General features: G+C 40.3%; 1 protein-coding gene across 8 annotated transcripts in view; it reads right to left on the reverse strand.

Annotated features, from left to right (window-relative positions):
* The window catches only part of LOC133640538 (exocyst complex component 3-like protein 4), a 39,414-nt gene that overhangs the window by 15,329 nt on the left and 5,234 nt on the right, over nt 1-18,851 (reverse strand). For 7 of the 8 annotated variants that reach the window (XM_062034012.1, XM_062034007.1, XM_062034006.1 and 4 more), the window contains 9 exons: nt 16,537-16,629; nt 16,262-16,468; nt 13,557-14,175; nt 9,637-9,754; nt 7,719-7,844; nt 5,377-5,477; nt 5,108-5,206; nt 2,030-2,153; nt 589-711 (listed from right to left, as the gene is read on the reverse strand). In XM_062034012.1, coding sequence (XP_061889996.1) covers nt 589-711; nt 2,030-2,153; nt 5,108-5,206; nt 5,377-5,477; nt 7,719-7,844; nt 9,637-9,754; nt 13,557-14,175; nt 16,262-16,468; nt 16,537-16,555 — 1,536 coding nt within the window. In that variant the 5' untranslated portion in view covers nt 16,556-16,629. The remainder of the gene's footprint in view (nt 1-588; nt 712-2,029; nt 2,154-5,107; nt 5,207-5,376; nt 5,478-7,718; nt 7,845-9,636; nt 9,755-13,556; nt 14,176-16,261; nt 16,469-16,536; nt 16,630-18,851) is intronic. The other variant, XM_062034009.1, reaches the window with a different exon arrangement.

Below are 18,851 nucleotides of genomic sequence, written 5' to 3' on the forward strand. Positions count from 1 at the left end.
CACTTTAGTATGGGGAACATATTCACCATTAATTAGTTGCTTATTAACACGCAAATTAGTAACATATTGGCTCTTAACTAGTCATTATTAAGTACTTATTAATGCCTTATTCGGCATGGCCTTATTATAACCCTAACCCTCTAACCCTGGCCCTAACCCTCTAACCCTAACCAAATAACTCTAAATGAAGTCTTTGTTACTTAGAATATGTTCCCCTAGTGTCCAAAAAACTCTAAATTAAGTCTTTGTTACTTAGAATATGTTCCCCATACTAAAGTGTTACCAAAAACATACTGTAACTTTGTCTTGAATTTGAAAAAAAAAACCCATCATTTTATTTTTCACTAAAGAAGGGTCCGGTGAATGCGCATATGAAACTTGTGGGGTTCTGTATCTCCAACAAGGTTAAGAACCACTGCCCTAGAATATCAAAACAAAATTCCGTATAAGAAATGGTGAATTTTTCCTCAAAAATGTGATTGGAGTGGGAAAATAATAATAAAGTAGGCGATTTCAAAAAGCTGCTCGGGCCCTATCAATAAAGGAAGTATTTCTCTCCTATGACCAATTTACGATCCTTTTCCCCACCTGGCTATGCGGCGGCATCATGGCGTCGCATTGCTGAGACAGCAGCTCGGTGCGGTCGTAAAGTTGATTGAAGTCCTCGTCGTTAGTGAGCCACTTCCTGGTCATCATCCTCCCTAAATAAGGCTGGAACAGAAGGAATGGGTCAGAATATTAGATACAGTGGCACAGTCGTTAACGTTAAACAAATACTTCAGACTTCTCCTGTATTTTATCACAGTGGTGTAGGGCTGGGCGATATATCGAATATACTCGATATATCGCGGGTTTGTCTCTGTGCGATATAGAAAATGACTATATCGTGATATTCGAGTATACGTTCTCACACAGTTGCTTTTAGCTGCGGGCATTACACTGCATGCGTTTCCCACTCTCTTGTCTCTCCTTCTCACAGAGACATAAACAAGCGCACCTTCTTACATAAGTCACGCATGCAACGTCACACGCCCTCCCCGAGCAGAGAGGTAGCTACATGGTTACATTAGTTGTGATGCTAAGGGTGCGTTGCGAGTGGTAATACGAGAGAAAGAAGGTGTCAATCTGGTAACGAATGAAGGAAGAATTAATTCCCAAGAAAAACAGCACGGGGTCCATCGTCTGGCGGTGGTTTGGCTTCAAGCGGGAAGATGTTGAACAATTATGCGGCAAAAGCGTTGCTACAAAAAGTAGCAGCACTGCTATTTGATTTCCTATTATGCAGCTCATTTTTATTTGACACTTATTGAAATATTTTGTGTGACATCATGCACAAAAGCGCGCTTTATTTGTTTTAAACTATTGTAGTGGCGTTCTGTACAAAAAGTGCACTTTAATTTAGTGTTGTTTTGATATGTCATCTTAGTGACATCATGCACAAAAGTGCACTAATAGCTTGTTTTAAAATGCCTGACAATCTTGCACTTTGTTTTGAAATGACATGAATGTTTGTGCCACTGCTTAATAACTGTTTAGTAAATACACTTTTGGTCAATTGACTTAGTTGTGATTTCCCTCTCTGCATGAAAGTTTAAAATAAGCATATATTAATGCAGTATGAACAAGAATGTTTTAATGTAGACACATAGAATCATCATACTGCTGTGATTATATGCTTCAAGTGTTCATTCAAGGCTAAGGCAAAATATTGCGATATATATCGTGTATCGTGCCATATCGCCCAGCCCTACAGTGGTGTACCTACTAAAGTGTCCAGTTTGTTATAAGCGTGATCATGTGAGAAATATTTAGTATTTTGGAATGTTTCAAAAAAGTGTAAGAATATCTTTGTGGTGGCGGAAAAGGAGAACTGACTTGTAATATTTCAAATTGTGAAACTTTTTCAACATCGAGCTTCTGCTCCCCCCCCCCCTTTTAAAAAAAACCCCACAAAAAACCTCTAACTGATATTACTACAAAAAAAAGGGGTGAAAAGTGGAAGTCAAGAATGGGAGAAGAAGAGCTGCACCTTGACCTCCACCTTAAACTGCTCCGCCAGGCCTTGCAGGAGCTTGGAGTGGAGACACCGCACCTCCTCCTTCATGGCCTCCACAAGATCGGCACACTGATGCTGGTAGTCCTCCATGTGCTGCCTGCGGACGCCATGGCAACCACTTATTAGCGATCAGCAATCAATAAATGATGATCAATTCAACTACTGCTTTTCTAAAACACTACTTGCTAGCAGTGTGGTGCATCTGATGTTCTTTAGTTAGCCATGTGCTCGTTTTGTTTGCTAGATCTTTATCAGGTACTATTAGCTAGTTGGGTGTATGGTCGTGCGCAGAGGTGGGTAGAGTAGCCAGAAATTGTACTCAAGTAAGAGTACTGTTACTTTAGAGATTTATTACTCAAGTAAAAGTAAGGAGTAGTCACCCAAATATTTACTTGAGTAAAAGTAAAAAGTATGTTGTGAAAAAACTACTCAAGTACTGAGTAACTGATGAGTAACCTGTTCGTTTAATGATGACGGCAACAAATAATGCACCAAAACATAAAAATAGCAATGAGCAAATTCAGAGCGAGGAATATCTTTTAAGCAACTAAATCTTAGACTTAGACTTCCTTTACATTGTCATTCAAATTTGAACTTTACAGTACAGATAAGAACGAAATTTCATTGCATTAGCTCATGGTAGTGCAGGATAATAGAGCAATAAGGTGCAGATATAAATAAATAAATAGGTTTCTGTACAGATAAATATATTGCACTTTTTCATATGCATCCGCGTTTATGGATGTATGTTATATTGCCTTTTTTATTCCAGCGAGTTAATCCATTTGGGGGGATTTGAGGGGATAATTATGATGCGTTCAAGAGCATACAATATATATTAAACAATAATACATTAACATTAAATTAAGGCAAATTGAGCCACAATAACTTAACAGCACCATAGGCTCAGTAGGCAGAGATTACAAAGGAAAATAAGTTAGCCTTTACGCAAACCATAAACTGATAGGTTTGGGCTGCACCTGGGAACACACTGATTGGTGTTTCTATGCATGCATGCGTGTGTGTGTGTGTGTGCAACTGTGCATGTGTGCGTGTGTGAGTCTATGAGGCTGCAGTACGTTAATAAATGTCCCCACACGATGTATTAGGTGCGGACACTCCCTTTTGTTCTCCATGTTCTTCTACACACAACCCTTTAGATTAGATTAGATTAGATAATACTTTATTGATTCCTTCAGGAGAGTTCCCTCAGGAAAACCTCTTCCTTATTATCAATTCACCTCTGTAATCACCAATCACCACACAGTGATTCATAGCAGGGAAGCTAACATCAGCCTACGGTGACAGCCAAAATATCTACTAACGTTACTCACCGCAATGTGCTTCCTCAAATTTGACGTTGAGTTCTGTAAGTTTAAGCTTATTAATCATGTGACCGCCTGGCTCTGTTTGATTGGTGAAACGGAGTCAAACGTCACCAGCGACTGCATTTGATTGGTGAAACGGAGTCAAACGTCACCAGTGACTGCATTTGATTGGTGAAACAGGCATGCGATAGATCCTACTTTGAAGGTCTGTCTGACAAACCAAAACAAACAAAGCGTGCATTAACAGATCGATAAAAATCAGTAGCGAGTAGCGAGCTGAATGTAGATAAATGGAGCGGAGTAAAAGTAGCGTTTCTTCTCTATGAATATACTCAAGTAAAAGTAAAAGTATGTTGCGTTAAAACTACTCTTAGAAGTACAATTTATCCCAAAAGTTACTCAAGTAGATGTAACGGAGTAAATGTAGCGCGTTACTACCCACCTCTGGTCGTGCGGATACCAGATCTTTATGCTCTAATACAGACTCTCAAATCAAAATATTGGATGGATACTTTTGTTTAGAGCATGAACACAAAAATCGCAGAGGACGTCTATCATGACGGGACGCACATGAAAGTCTCAGGAACCCAAACAGGAAGTCTGCCATCTTTGTTTTCGTCAAAAAAAAAGGGGTGGTACTTTAACGAACTCCTCCTAGGGACTTTGACCGAATGAGTCACGGTTAAGATGACAGATCAAATACATGTAGGCGATGATAAACTGCAAACACATTTTTCCTACGTCACAAGATGTGGGCGTGGCATGGCGCCGAAGTTTGCTCCGATGGTTTTTGGCTATTTTTTTACAAAAAAAAGGGGGTTATATTTTTAAACACTCTTCCTAGGGACTTTGACCAAATGAGTCGCAAGGAAAATGACAGATGCTACACATATAGGCGATGATAAATTGCGAACACATTTTTCCTTCACCATAAGATGTGGGCGTGGCATGGCGCCAAACTTTGCTCCAATGATTTTTGGCCATTTTTCGACGAAAAAAAGGGTGATATTTTTAACAAACTCCTCTTAGGGACTTTGGATGGGATGCATTGGTTTTCATCCAGGATGTCTCTGTACATTGCTGCATTCCTCTTTCTATCCTGACTAGTCACCCAGTTCCTGCCACTGAACACTATCCCCACAGCATGAGGCTGCCACCACCATACTTCACTGTAGGGATGATATTGGCCTGGTGATGAGCGGTGCCTGATTTCCTCCAAACATGATGCATGGCATTGTCATTTTTTAGTTGTTCATTTTTGATAAATTTGGAAACTATAAAAAAAAAAGAGAACTTTTCATTGTCATTATGGGGTATTGTGTATTAATTTTGAGGACAAGGAATAAGGAATAAGGCTGTAACAATACAAAAACTGGAATAAGTGAAGCGCTGTGAATACTTTATGGATGCACAGTAAATAAAGTATGAAAAAGAATGTGTTAAGGGGTTGGGAAGGGCCTCTATAGAAATCTCGTGCCAACGAGGGAACATGAACGCCCCCGCAGTCAACCCTTTGGAAAGCAGCTGCACTGCCTTGAGGAACACTTTCACTTCCACTTTAAAGCAACGGCCAATCACAGCTCAGATTGCTGACGTGCATGTCAGGCATCAAAAGAAAGCCTCTTGAGAGGTTCCAGATGGCACTGCCATATCACCCACACACTCAGAAGTGTTGGTGTAATGCATGTCCTTATAAGGGCGTGCTGCAGGTCATGTGACTTACAGTAAGGCGGTGAAGCCGTTGATGTAGGTGATGTTGTACTCGCTCCACAGCGACTGAGGACGCAGGGGCGAGCAGTGAAGTTGGAAGGCAGCATAAAACCTGCACAGAACAAAAATGGACACAAATTGGTCGTCTTCTTCTTTTGGTGTCATGTTTCCCAACCGGGAAGACGTGCTTCCCCTTTGATTGTGAATACCGTTTATCTTCCCCTTTTACTATGGGAACAGGTTTTCAAAGTCTGTGTTTATTGGTCACATAAGGGAAAGTACCTCATTGGGAAATCACGTAACTCTTGCAGACAGGAGGTGATTACTTTGCATTCCAGTTGAGCGTCGATGCGTCGGGCGTTGACGACGGTCCCTTTCACTTTCTGTTCACACAAAAAAAGCACATGTCAGCGTCTCATTGCTGCTATCTAGTGGACTTATTGGCGCACTGCACCGGCCACAGCACAACATGAACCCATGGAGCCTTTGTATTGCACGTTTTTTAAGTTATTAACGTTTTATGCAGCTGGTTATAAATCATAATTCGTTAATCATTTTAAAACCAAGTAACAAGACCATTTTTGTAGCTTGTTTATAATTATTTAAAAATGACATTTGAACAAAAAATAAAAGTTAACGTTTTACGGCGCTGGTTATGAATCACAACTCGTTAATAACTTGAAAAAACTTGCAGCACAAATGAATGGGACCAGTTTGGGGACAATTTGACAGAGTTGAGGGTGTCGTGAATAATAATGCGTTAACTACACATTAATACCATAAAATGTTAGTAACTTAAAAACCTTAACAGCACAGACGAATATATGATTGACACATTAATTACATGTTAATAACACAATAACTACTACTAAACAACTATTAATCGATTTAAACTATTATACAAACATGGGGACTGGTTCAAATATAGAGATGAGGGTCTTTAATTTGACAGCCCTTTGAGACACTTGTGATTTAGGGCTATATAAATAAACATTGATTGATTGAGTGATTGACCTGCTGTTGTACTCTGTCTCAAAGTGTTATAATGTGCTCAATGTTTCCTTACCATTATTGCTATGTTGTCTATTACCATTGTTGGTATATTCATTATTCCTACATTGTTGATAACAATTATTGTTACAGTGTAATAATTATTGTTACCTGTGGTAATGCCACTATGATACAACATTTGTATTATAATCCTTGAACAAAGTAACAGTGAAACTCGTGTGAATAATCACTGAATGGAGAACTGGGGGTGGGATTAAATAAATTATCTTCTTCCCACTCCCTTGCAGGCAAAACTGGACAATCATGCATTACATACTATACATTACCTTTTGCACTATATTAATTTATATTATGTTTTATCAAATTTTGTACTTTTCAAAAAAAATTGTATTATTATTTTTTGATGTCATTGCCTGAAATAAATAAATAAATGAAAAAAATAAAATAAAACGTTAACTTGGAAAATTATAATAGACCAAAACGTGGTTCTAGTCATGTTTAATAACACAATTAGACATTAATAACATAAAACACTAATAACTTAAGAACTATAATGAGCAAACATGTTTACAGCACAAGCATTTGGGAATGGTTTGGGGAGATTTGGACAATATGAGGGTGGGGGGGCCTCTAAGGTAGAACTTTCTGTTCCAGAAAAAAAATCCCCATTAGCTAGATTAAACTGTGATTAAAGTCACATTTCAACACATTCCACCACTCATGCAGGTGTAAAAAGAAGTTCAGTGGCGTTAACCCTTGACGTGTTTATTTTTTGGAAACAATTGTCCACACAGGAAGTCCATCCATCCATCCATTTTCTACCGCTTGTCCCGTTTGAGGTGTCGTCGTGAATAATAACGCTTTAACTACACATTAATACCATAAAATGTTAGTAACTTAAAAACCTTAACAGCACAGACGAATATATGATTGACGTCCTATATATGATTGACACATTAATTACACATTAACACGATAAAACGTTAACTTAAATTATAATAGACCAAAACGGGGTTCTAGTTATGATTAAGAACACAATTAGACATTAATAACATGATAAAACGTTAACTTAAATTATAATAGACCAAAACGGGGTTCTAGTTATGATTAAGAACACAATTAGACATTAATAACATAACGACTTAAGAACTATAATGAGCAAACATGTTGATTTGGGGAGATATGGACAATATGAGGGTGGGGGGGCCTCTAAGGTAGAACTTTATCGGTTCCAGAAAAAAAATCCCCATTAGAAATGATCAGTTGCTAGCTAGATTAAACTGTGATTAAAGTCTCAACACATTCCACCACTCATGCAGGTGTAAAAAGAAGTTCAGTGGCGTGAACCCTTGATGTGTTTATTTTTGGAAACAATTGTCTCCACAGGAAGTCCATCCATCCATCCATTTTCTACCGCTTGTCCCGTTTGGGGTCGCGAAGTCATTGATTAAAAATAATGGAGTCACATCTGAACATCCCCAAGTGTCCTACAAATAAGGTCAACATGAAATAAGATTTGAAGTCATATTTCTTTGTCCACCAATTACCAACGAGCGCGCCCACAAAGTCAACACTACGCTCCTTTCCCAAAGGCTGACGTTAGTGCGTCTCACCGTCCAGATGTCCATGTGGAAGTGCGAGTTGAGGAAGTCCTCCTCTCTGTCGGGGCGCTTCCTGGCCGTCCACATTTCCTCGTTTTCGAGCTCAATGAGGCGAATCATAAAAGCTCTCATGTCCTCCTTTATCGAGGTAAAAACAAAAACAGTTTTAGTGCCTCCATAGGGGCTAAAGAACAACTTAAAGTTCAGTTCGCCACGTCATCGTGGACAGAGAATGTCGCCAAATGAGGAAAAGACACAGGCATATAATAAAAGACTGGTATTCTAAAAAAAAAAACTAATATACATTTATTCGTACATATGTACATGCATATACACATACATGCATATATACATACTCACCCATATACATACTGTGGATAATGCATATGTTTAAGAGTTATTTCTTTTTTCATAATCATGTTTGAATCAGCTCATATTTTTCCATGTATACTCTATATACCAGTTTCTCTTTGTCTTCAGATTGCCTGTTTAGACAGGGTCGTAAACCATCAGGAATGTGAACACAACCCCCAAGTCTCTCTTCTTATCAGTGTTGAGAGGAGGGGGGGGGGGAGAGATGGGGGCTTTCTTTGTGTGAAAAGAGTTGCTTTTTCCTTTGGAATGCCAGATCAACTTGGGCTACGCATTTGTATGTGTTGTTCGAGGCTGGTCTCTATTCTCAAATATTTGACAATAAATTACAAAATACCTATACTGTGCTTAGTGGTACCTTTGAGTTCAGTTTATATGTCATCTAAGGAACTTGGGACTGACCAGCGTTTTACATCCCACTTGGAGGAACATCTGGTCAAACGCAACAATACATATATACAAATACTAGGGGTGTAGCGGCACACAAAAACGTCGGTTCGGTACGTACCTCGGTTTAGAGGTCACGGTTCGGTTCATTTTCGGTACAGTAAGAAAACAACAAAATGTACATTTTTGGGTTATTTATTTACCAAATTTGCAAAATCTTCCACCAAAAATATTTTTTTTAGTGGAATATTTGATGTGAAGTAATCGGAACCTTGGGTAGGTCAATAATTCATAATAACATTGATTTTGATTTAATATTATGTTTTGAGCAAGGACAGTTTGAAAGAAAAAAAACCAGCTTTGTTTTATTAGTCAACAATGCAACTTTTTCTAAATTACATTTAACCTTTAAGCTTTTTTATTTCACTTTCGTTATGTTTTTTTTTATTTTAACAGTATTTTTAGAATGTGCCGTGGGCCTTTAAAACATTAGCTGTGGGCCGCAAATGGCCTCCGGGGCACACTTTTGACACTCCTGCTATAGATAATAAAAAATTAAACCTGATAAATCTATGGATAAAAAGCAGAGCCTGGCGACGCATGCGCGTTTATCATAACTCTCTCGCTCTCTCTGTCTCTGCCCCTCCCTCACCAATGCTGCTGCGCGCTCAATTTGTTTTGTTTTTAACCCCTTCTTAACCCGGGACGTACATTGAAAATACACGCAACCCTAACTCAAAATGCCGGACATTTGAGGCATTTAAGAAACTCCGCTCGGACAGCCCCGCAAAAGAGGACATGTCCGGCGAAAAGAGGACGTATGGTCAGTCTATCCTAGCCCAATCGTTGCTAGCATGCCGTGTGTTGTGCCTCGGTATGCATTGTTTACACAACGTGCAGTGCGCTACCTAATATGTCTGTGTGGAAACTTGTTCGGTACACCTCCGAACCGAAACCCCCGTACCGAAACGGTTCAATACAAATACACGTACCGTTACAGCCCTAACAAATACATATATATACTGTATATACACACACACATATATACTGTACATACAGTATACACACACACACACGTAAATATACACACACACAAAAATATGAAACAAAACACAAAATAAGGCTACTGCGTTGCCGTGACTGCACCCTCTTAGCAGAAGTCAGACGTCACCTTCACTGTGATGCAGAACTTCTCTCTCAGCTGCAGCAGGAAGTCCTCGTCCAGTTGCAGATTCTCCTTTTCCTCTGTCATGTCAGGCTGGAGGGCGGGACTTCCCATGATCCTCTCGCTGGCAAAGGACACACAATATACAGCTTCCATGTATGACTATCCCACTACATTTGTTCATGTTTTGAAATCAGTGTGACAAGAGTTTAGAGCAGTGGTTCTTAACCTTGTTGGAAGTACCGAACCCCACCAGTTTCATATGCGCATTCACCGAACCCTTCTTTAGTGAAAAGGGGGGTGTATATTGTAGCGTCCCGGAAGAGTTAGTGCTGCAAGGGGTTCTGGGTATTTGTTCTGTTGTGTTTATGTTGTTACGGTGCGGATGTTCTCCCGAAATGTGTTTGTCATTCTTTTTTGGTGTGGGTTCACAGTGTGGCGCATATTTGTAACAGTGTTAAAGTTGTTTATACGGTCACCTTCAGTGTGACCTGTATGGCTGTTGACCAAGTATGCCTTGCATTCACTTGTGTGTGTAAAAGCCGCATATATTATGCGACTGGGCCGGTGCTTGTATGGAGGAAAAGCGGACTCTACAGAATATTAAGGCACGCCCCCAATATTGTTGTATGGGTGGAAATCGGGAGAGATTCGGGAGAATGGTCGCCCTGGGAGATTTTCGGGAGGGGCACTGAAATTTGGGAGTCTCCCCGGAAAATCAGGAGGGTTGGCAAGTGTGGTCTTGACCTACGCGGCGGAGGCTCCGCCGAACCCCTGAAGCCGACTCACCGAATCCCTAGGGTTCGATCGAACCCAGGTTAAGAACCACTGGTTTAGAGGAAGCGTGTTGAAATTCATGACTAGGGATACAACGGTTATTATATTGCTTTGTCCTGCTGCCATTGTGACGTCCATGTATCATGCCTCTCAATATGAGCACTCTATTAGAATGGCTTAGTTGATCATTATTCTCCCTCTCCTATTGTATTTTGGAAGGAATTAAAATGAAGAAGTCACCAATTTTTGCAAGCGTGTCCGGTCCGCCAAAAAAATATATATTTTCGGGGTCTCAAAACACAAAATGTCAAAATTTGTATCCAGCACCTCCTTTAAAAGTAAAAAAAATGTTAGCCCTTTCCACCAGTTTGACGTATCGTCCAAAAAAAAAGAAATCATTGGAGACGTCTATCATGACAAGACAGACGTAAAACTCTCAAGAACCCATATTTGAAAACAAACAGGAAGTGGGCCATCTTGGTTTCTGTCGCCCAAAAACAGTAGTTGTACTTTAACTCCTAAGGACTTTGACCAAAAGACAGATGGGCGAAGATAAATTACGAAGGACTTTTGCCTAGGCTGGGGGTTGGCAACAAGCTTCATCAAAAATGTATGAAAATTTAAAAAAGATTTCGAAAAAAATATAATTTAAATATGAATAGAATAGAAAGTACTTTATTGATCCCTGGGGGAAATTCAGCACCACAGTTCGCTCACAATTGACAATAACAATAATAATAATAATAATATAATATAATATATATATATATAATATACAATAAATAAATAATATAAATATATTCTACATATACTGTATAAATATGTTTGTGTTAATGTTTCACTGAGTATTTGGCGAGCGCCAATTTGTCCTACTAATTTCCACGGCCCTTGAACTCACCGTAGTTGCGTGAACTGTAATGCAACAGTTTGTTTACATGTACAACTCTCTCCGACGCTGCCTTTTTTATGCCACTCCTTTGTCTCATTTTGTCCACTAAACGTTTTATACTGTGCTTGAATGCACAAAAGTGAGCTTTGTTGACATTATTGACTTGTGTGCAAGTTAATCAATGCTAACATGCTATTTAAGCTAATATAAACACTTACAACATGTGTTGCCTTTATTATAAGACTTAAATAAGGTTTTCAATTTTTGTTTTATTGGGCAAATATGACTTTCAACATTTTGGGTTGCCGACCTTTGGCCTCAGCTATAAGATGTGGGCGTGGCATGGCGCCAAATATTTATCTAAAGACAAAAACATTTGTGACTCGGCTCCGCAAATTCAGATCTTAATCATAATTGGTTCAAATGGTGGTGATGTTTAAGTCCTGGATGGGTCAGTACCTATTCCTACCCTTCCGTAGTGGGCGGATCCTGACAGAAAAAACTGCTCCTCGCCATCAACCATCAAACTGTCATTACTTGACTTTAAATGATCAGATCGCCTTCCAAACTGACATAAGACTCTAAGGTTGGGAACTGATCATGACTAAGACCTTGATATTGACGCTAAGGTCGCCCCCTTTTGGTGAAAAACTAACAGTGGTAACTTCCTTCCAGATGCTCAGATCTTTCTGAATTTTTTGAAGGTGGGTCAGAGCATTGGGAAGGACGTGACCACGTGGGTCATGAATTCCCACAAACTTGCACAGGAATGTGAGGGCTTATTGAACAGGCCCTCGCCTCTGTTGCCGGAACGCATGACGCTTGCGGTCACCTCCTTCCCGATACCCTGACCCACCACCAAAACATTTCTGGACCCACAATATAGTGTTTTGCCATTTTCGTGCATGTTAATGGTCTCAAAAAGGTGTCCAAACGTATAGAAGAACAAACAGCAATTTCAACGGGGCCATTATGGTGCTCTTCATCGCCCCTGCGGGGCTTGCTTTGGTGCTCGGGCAAAAATAAAAAAATTACTAAAAAATAAATGATAATAATCAATCAATAATATTTGCAGCAATTAAGATCAAGATCTGAACATGTGAAATTGAGTAATTGTTTCATGCGCCACTGCTCGGGTCCTCATAATAATAATAATAATAATAATAATCCATCCATCCATTTTATACTGCTTGTCCCGTTCGGGGTCGCTGGAGCCTATCTCAGCTGCATTCGGGCGCAAGGCGGGGTACACCCTGGACAAGTCGCCACCTCATCACAGGGCCAACACAGATAGACAGACAACATTCAACCTCACATTCAAACACTAGGGCCAATTTAGTGTTGCCAACAATTTAGTGTTGCCAATCAACCTATCCCCAGGTGCATGTCTTTGGAGGTGGGAGGAAGCCGGAGTACCCGGAGAGAACCCACGCAGTCACGGGGAGAACATGCAAACTCTACACAGAAAGATCCCGAGGGCAGGATCGAACCCAGGACCTTCGTATTGTAATTATTATTATTATTATTATTATTATAATGGATTGAATGTATACAGCACTTTTCTGGACATCTAAAGTGCTTTTACAGAGAGAACCGAGAACCCATCATTTTATTCACTCCACATTCACACGTTGACGGTAACCTAGCTATGTGAGCTACATGCTAACATTTCACTTTAACATCATGCTAGGTTAGCCCGAAGAACAACCACATGATTGAACTTACAGCTCCAACATCTGGAGCCTGATGGATAGCTGGTGGAGCTTTATTTTAGGATGTGTGGTGAAGCCTGTATTTTTAGTTTTTACAAAGCTTTTTTCTTCAGTAAGAGCTAGCATGTGAGGGATGTGATTTTTCTCTCGCTCGGTTGCTGTTAGAAGGTCATTACAAAGGCACTTTTGCACCAGGGGGAACATTCAAGACTTGACTTGTCCATAAACTTTGTGCAATGATCCGTAGGAATCTATTTTGTACGTTTTATTTCGCCTTTCTCTTTTTCCAAATGATGTTCCAAGTTTGGAGGGAAGGAGGCCTGATCCCAGGAATGCCGTCAATAAAAGTTTCTTCTTCTTGAAACGCTTCCCACATTCCGACTGGCTGAGTTCAAGTTTCATACTGGAGTCTTTACACTGTGCATATGTGGTGGTTTTCTAGCAATAAGACCCTTGTTTGACCAAACTGAGCTCTCAGCATGAACAAGTCCAGTTGTCAAGACAATGTTATCTTTGGAAAGGCAGAATGTGATGGTGCGTTCACTGACCTGTGGTAGCGGTGGACGATCCAGTCCAGCAGAGCGTAGAGGTCCTTGAGGTGCGTGGACTGCTGCAGCAGCTTGTTGAGGTGCTGCTTGATGGCGGCGTGGTAGCGCTCCACGTAGGTGCTGAAGACCTTGAAGCTGCGGGGGTAGGACCAGCGGATGTCCCTCTTCACGGTCTCCAGGTCCTCCACCACGGCCTTGCCCAGCAGCCCCAGGTGCACGGCCAGCCACGAGGCGTTCAAGTGACTCTGCTCCAGGTGCACGCTCTCCACTTTGTCCCTAACCCCCTCCCCCACCGCCTCCCTCCAGGCCTCCATCCAGCTCCCTTGGAGACCCCCGGGCTCCTGAGCCCGCTTGTCCTCCTCCTGGACTATGCGGGCCACGTGGACCAGGAGGCCCTTGTTCCTGGAGGGCAGGGAGACGGAGGTGCGCACGATGGAGGCGATCTTGCGGCGCAGGTCCGAGTAGAGGATGCTCAGGTCCTTCTCCTTCTTGGCCAGCTCCATGGGCGAGTCCTGGCCGCTGCGCTGCCATTCCTGCCGGAACTCCAGGCGCAGGGCCAGCAGGTTGAGGTGGGCCTCCTCCAGGACCTCCATCTCAATCAGCTTGTTAATCTGCATCACTGCACACGCAGAGAAACATCACAGTGCACGTGCCAACTGCGCCAAGGAGCTTCAAAAACCTCAGTAATGTTCGTGTGCTACTTCCTGTCTGTAATATTTGATATTATAGATAACCTATATCAAGTCATCCATCCATTTTCTACCGCTTGTCTCGATCGGTATCGCGGGGGTGGAGCTAATCCCATACCTAGACTATATATTACCTAGAACATGCAAAGCCATAGGTGCCATTTTGGGGTCCTTACACACACCATAATAATACCATGTGTTGAAGCACAGTACGTCTGACTATGGTAGCGGTGCGGCTTTGTAGCTTACCAAAGTCGTTCTAAAAAATGTTTACCGATTTTTTAGCGCCGTGTGTAATGTTCTATATTCTCAATGAAACATCAAAGCTTTGGTGTTGCTTGCTTACGGGTACTTGCTAGAGTCATTTAATGAACAGGTGTCAATTTGCAATCCACACGTACAGTACTTACATCATGTATATATATATATATATATATATATTACATGTTATGAATGTTACTACATTACATATAGTTACATCATGTATATATATTACATGTTATTATGAATGTTACTACATTGCATATAGTTACATCATGTATATATATTTCACGTTATTATGAATGTTACTACATTGCATATAGGTACATCATGTATATATATTTCACGTTATTATGAATGTTACTACATTACATATATAGTTACATCATATATATATATGACATGTTATGAATGTTACTACATTACATATAGTTACATCTTGTATATATATTACATGTTATTATGAATGTTACTACATTACATATATAGTTACATCATATATATATATATGACATGTTATTATGAATGTTACTACATTACATATAGTTACATCATGTATATATATTACATGATATTATGACTGTTACTACAGTACATATATAGATACATCATGTATACATATTACATTTTATGAATGTTACTACATTACATATAGTTACGTCATGTATATATATTACATGTTATGAATGTTACTACATTACATGGTTACGTCATGTATATATATATTACATGTTATTATGAATGTTACTACATTATATATATAGTTACGTCATGTATATATATTACATGTTATGAATGCTACTACATTACATATAGTTACATCATGTATATATATTACATATTATGAATGTTACTACATTACATATAGTTACATCATGTATATATATTACATGTTATTATGAATGCTACTACATTACATATAGTTACATCATGTATATATATTACATATTATGAATGTTACTACATTACATATAGTTACATCATGTATATATATTACATGTTATTATGAATGTTACTACATTGCATATATAGTTACATCATGTATATAGGAGATGTTAATATGAATGTTACTACATTACATACAGTATATATTTTGTGTTACTGCCATCTATTGGTCACACTCACCATTACACCAAATAAAATTGCTTCGAGGTCGGTAAGCACAACTAGAATTTATATGTGCATTAGGCGCACAATACGGTCCATTTTTGTAGTCTGAAAATTCAGTACCTATCTAGATCGTGTGCTAGTGTGTCCCTGGCTGTTGTGAAGCTGCCAGCTCCTAGTAGCCTGCCATGTTTACCCTTTGTGAATGACTAAAGTAGATGAAAAGACCAACCTTGTGCGCTTATTGGAGGACATTTAGAAGTTACAGTACCTGGCTATCCAGCTTTGCACAAGATGCTTTAAGCTAATCACCATTAAAACCGAGTCATCAACTAACTGACAAACACATGGTCTTTGAAAGCAACACCAGTCCGGCTTGTTTTCTTTAGACATAAACATGAGAGTCAAAGCGTGTTAAGGTAAAGTGAAAGCAAGCGAAGATGAATGTTGACAAAACAGAGAGATAACAACAGGAGAGGGGAGGGGTGCCCACAAGGCTGTGGGGCGACGTGTCATTGGAACAAACAGGTTTTGATCCCGAGTCAGCTACTTAAAGGCTTTTAGAAAGTGAACCGGTCCTAAACTGATATTTCCTACAGCATGAATGCAACATCTTCCAATATGGCTGCTGAAGCAAGGCCACGTTACCTGACAGAGGCGTGTGAGGTAACTCAGGCAGCATGTAAGTCTCTTCCACCTCCTCCCACGCCGCCTCCTCCGCTACCTCCTCCTCCTCCTTCGACGACCCCTCCTGGACGGCGAGGGAGGCCTCCTGCTTCTTGTCCTTCCTGGAGACAAACCTCAGGCTGCGGCGGATGGACGCTCCCTTCTTCAAGAGAGTGGCCATGTTGGGATCTGGGGAGAGGGAATGCTTAGAAACGTTTGGAGGCGTTCATCCCTTTCCACGAGACGTTTGTGCACACCTGTCTTTGAACGCATCATGGCTCCTCCTTTCTCGCCGTCCTCGTCTTTCGCCTGGAAGAGCGCCGCCACGCTCCTCAGAGGAGATGTGACACCTGGCGCGAGACAAAAGTAGTGGACTCATGACAAACGTTTGCCACATCATAGTAGGGGTGCACCAAAAAAATCGATTCACATCCGAATTGCAAATCATTGTGATTCTAAATTGATTTTTTTTTTAATTGATCCAAAAACCAAACTATTTTAGTTAAGTTGGCATACAAGATGGCGCCAAGAATGAAAACTCATGATATTCATGTCGACACATACAAAATTTGCCAAAAACCTAGCATAAAATGTTAGCATTTTAATGTTAGCATTATGACATAGGAAGAGTACCGTAATTTCCGCACTATAAGACGCACCGGATTATAAGGCGCACCTTCAATTAATGGCCTATTTTAAAACTTAGTTCATATATAAGGCGCACCGCATTATAAGGCGCATAGAATAGACGCTACAGTAGAGGCTGGGGTTGCGAGACCTGTTGTGGCTCAATATTGGTCCATATATAAGGGCGCACCGGATTATAAGGCGCACTGTCAGATTTTGAGAAAATTGGAGGTTTTTAGGTGCGCCTTATAGTGCGGAAAATACGGTAACTACTCCAAAGATGTCGCGAAGTATCAAAATCAACTAATTGTTGGCTTATATGAATGAAATGAGCAAAATACTGGCATAAAATGTTAGCATGCTAATGTCAACATGCTAATAAAAAAAACGTACTCAAATTCATGAATTTTGGGTATAAACAAACACAATTAGCTGAAAAGATAGCATAAAACGTAAGCATGATGACATAGGAAAAGTAACTGTACTCCTAAGATTGCGTCAAGTATCCAAATACAATGATTGTTCGTTTATACCAGGGGTGGGCAATTAATTTTTACCGGGGGCCGCATGAGCAACCCGAGCACTGCTGGAGGGCCACACTGACAATATTTCAATTAAATTTTGCTCAAATTATTTTTGATATACCGTAAGATAGATAATAATAATAATAATAATATTTTCATTTAACCTAACTTATCTTTATACAAAAGCAGATGGCTTTTGATGGTTTTATTTTTAACACTTTCTTACACAACACTTCCTGATGTATATTACAATACAAAAATGTCAATTTCTGTCACTTCATCCTGCATCCTCTTTGTTGTAGAACCTTTATTTAACCAGATAAGAAAACGTTGTGAACGTAGCACGCCTGTAAGGTGATTGGCGAAGAAGGAAGAAGCGTTGCTGTTGCGGAAATGAGGAGTGAGGATTGGTTTTCCTTTTGGAAAGAACGATATAAGTTGAGCTGTGTTAGTATAGCATGCTCAATAAAAGTTTAAAAAGTGCATCAGACTTGGTGTGCACTTCTTCTGGACGCTACAATTGATGTCACAAGTGGGATGAAATGCCTCCCAGTTCGCCTTGCCATCAAACCTGGGAGTCTTCATTGAGGGCGGAATTCCCCCCGTGGCAAGCAGCGTGGCTGCACCTGTAAACGCTCTCTCTCTCTCTCTCTTTGCGGCGAGCTCCTCACGTGGCACGTACCTCCCGATGACGTAGCACACAAACAGTGCAGTATGCGCAAAGTTTTACTTCTGACACCAATTGTACAGTCCAGAAGAAGTGCACATCAAGTCTGACGCTGTTTTTAAACTTTTATTGAGCAAGCTATACTAACACAGCTCAACATATCTCGTTCCTTCCACACGCACGTCTCCTCACTCCTCATTTACGCAACTCAAGAAGACAACATCTACTTCAGCAGGTCGTTACACTATATTCTTTAAACACAGCAACGTGTGTACCACAAATAAGCACACAGCTTTACCTTTACTTGGCAGTCTGTCTTGTTGAAAACACGCCATTCGTCATCAACTTTTCTCTTTTTAGTGTCGCTGTGCGCCTTCCCTCACAGGACATATGCACATATAACACTTTTCAAAATAAAAGCAGCACAGTTGTATTGCACGCACGACAAAGATGTTTTTTTAAATTTATTTTGTAATTTGAGATTGCCGCTGCGCGCACGAGCATACGTCCACACGGAAGTAATACAAATAACGCTTTTCAAAACAAAAGCAGCACCGTTGTATTGCACACTCGAAATAGATGCTTTTTAAAATTTATTTTGTAATTTATAATTGGCCTCACGCGGGCCGGACAGGGACGTACAAAGGGCCGGATGCGGCCCGCGGGCCGCACAATGCCCAGGTCTGGTTTATACGAATGAAATGAGCAAAAATGCTGGCATAAAGCTAATAGAGAATAGGTTAGCATACTTCCA

This window comes from Entelurus aequoreus, linkage group LG23 (assembly GCF_033978785.1).
Source record: "Entelurus aequoreus isolate RoL-2023_Sb linkage group LG23, RoL_Eaeq_v1.1, whole genome shotgun sequence".
NCBI classification, from domain to species: domain Eukaryota; kingdom Metazoa; phylum Chordata; class Actinopteri; order Syngnathiformes; family Syngnathidae; genus Entelurus; species Entelurus aequoreus.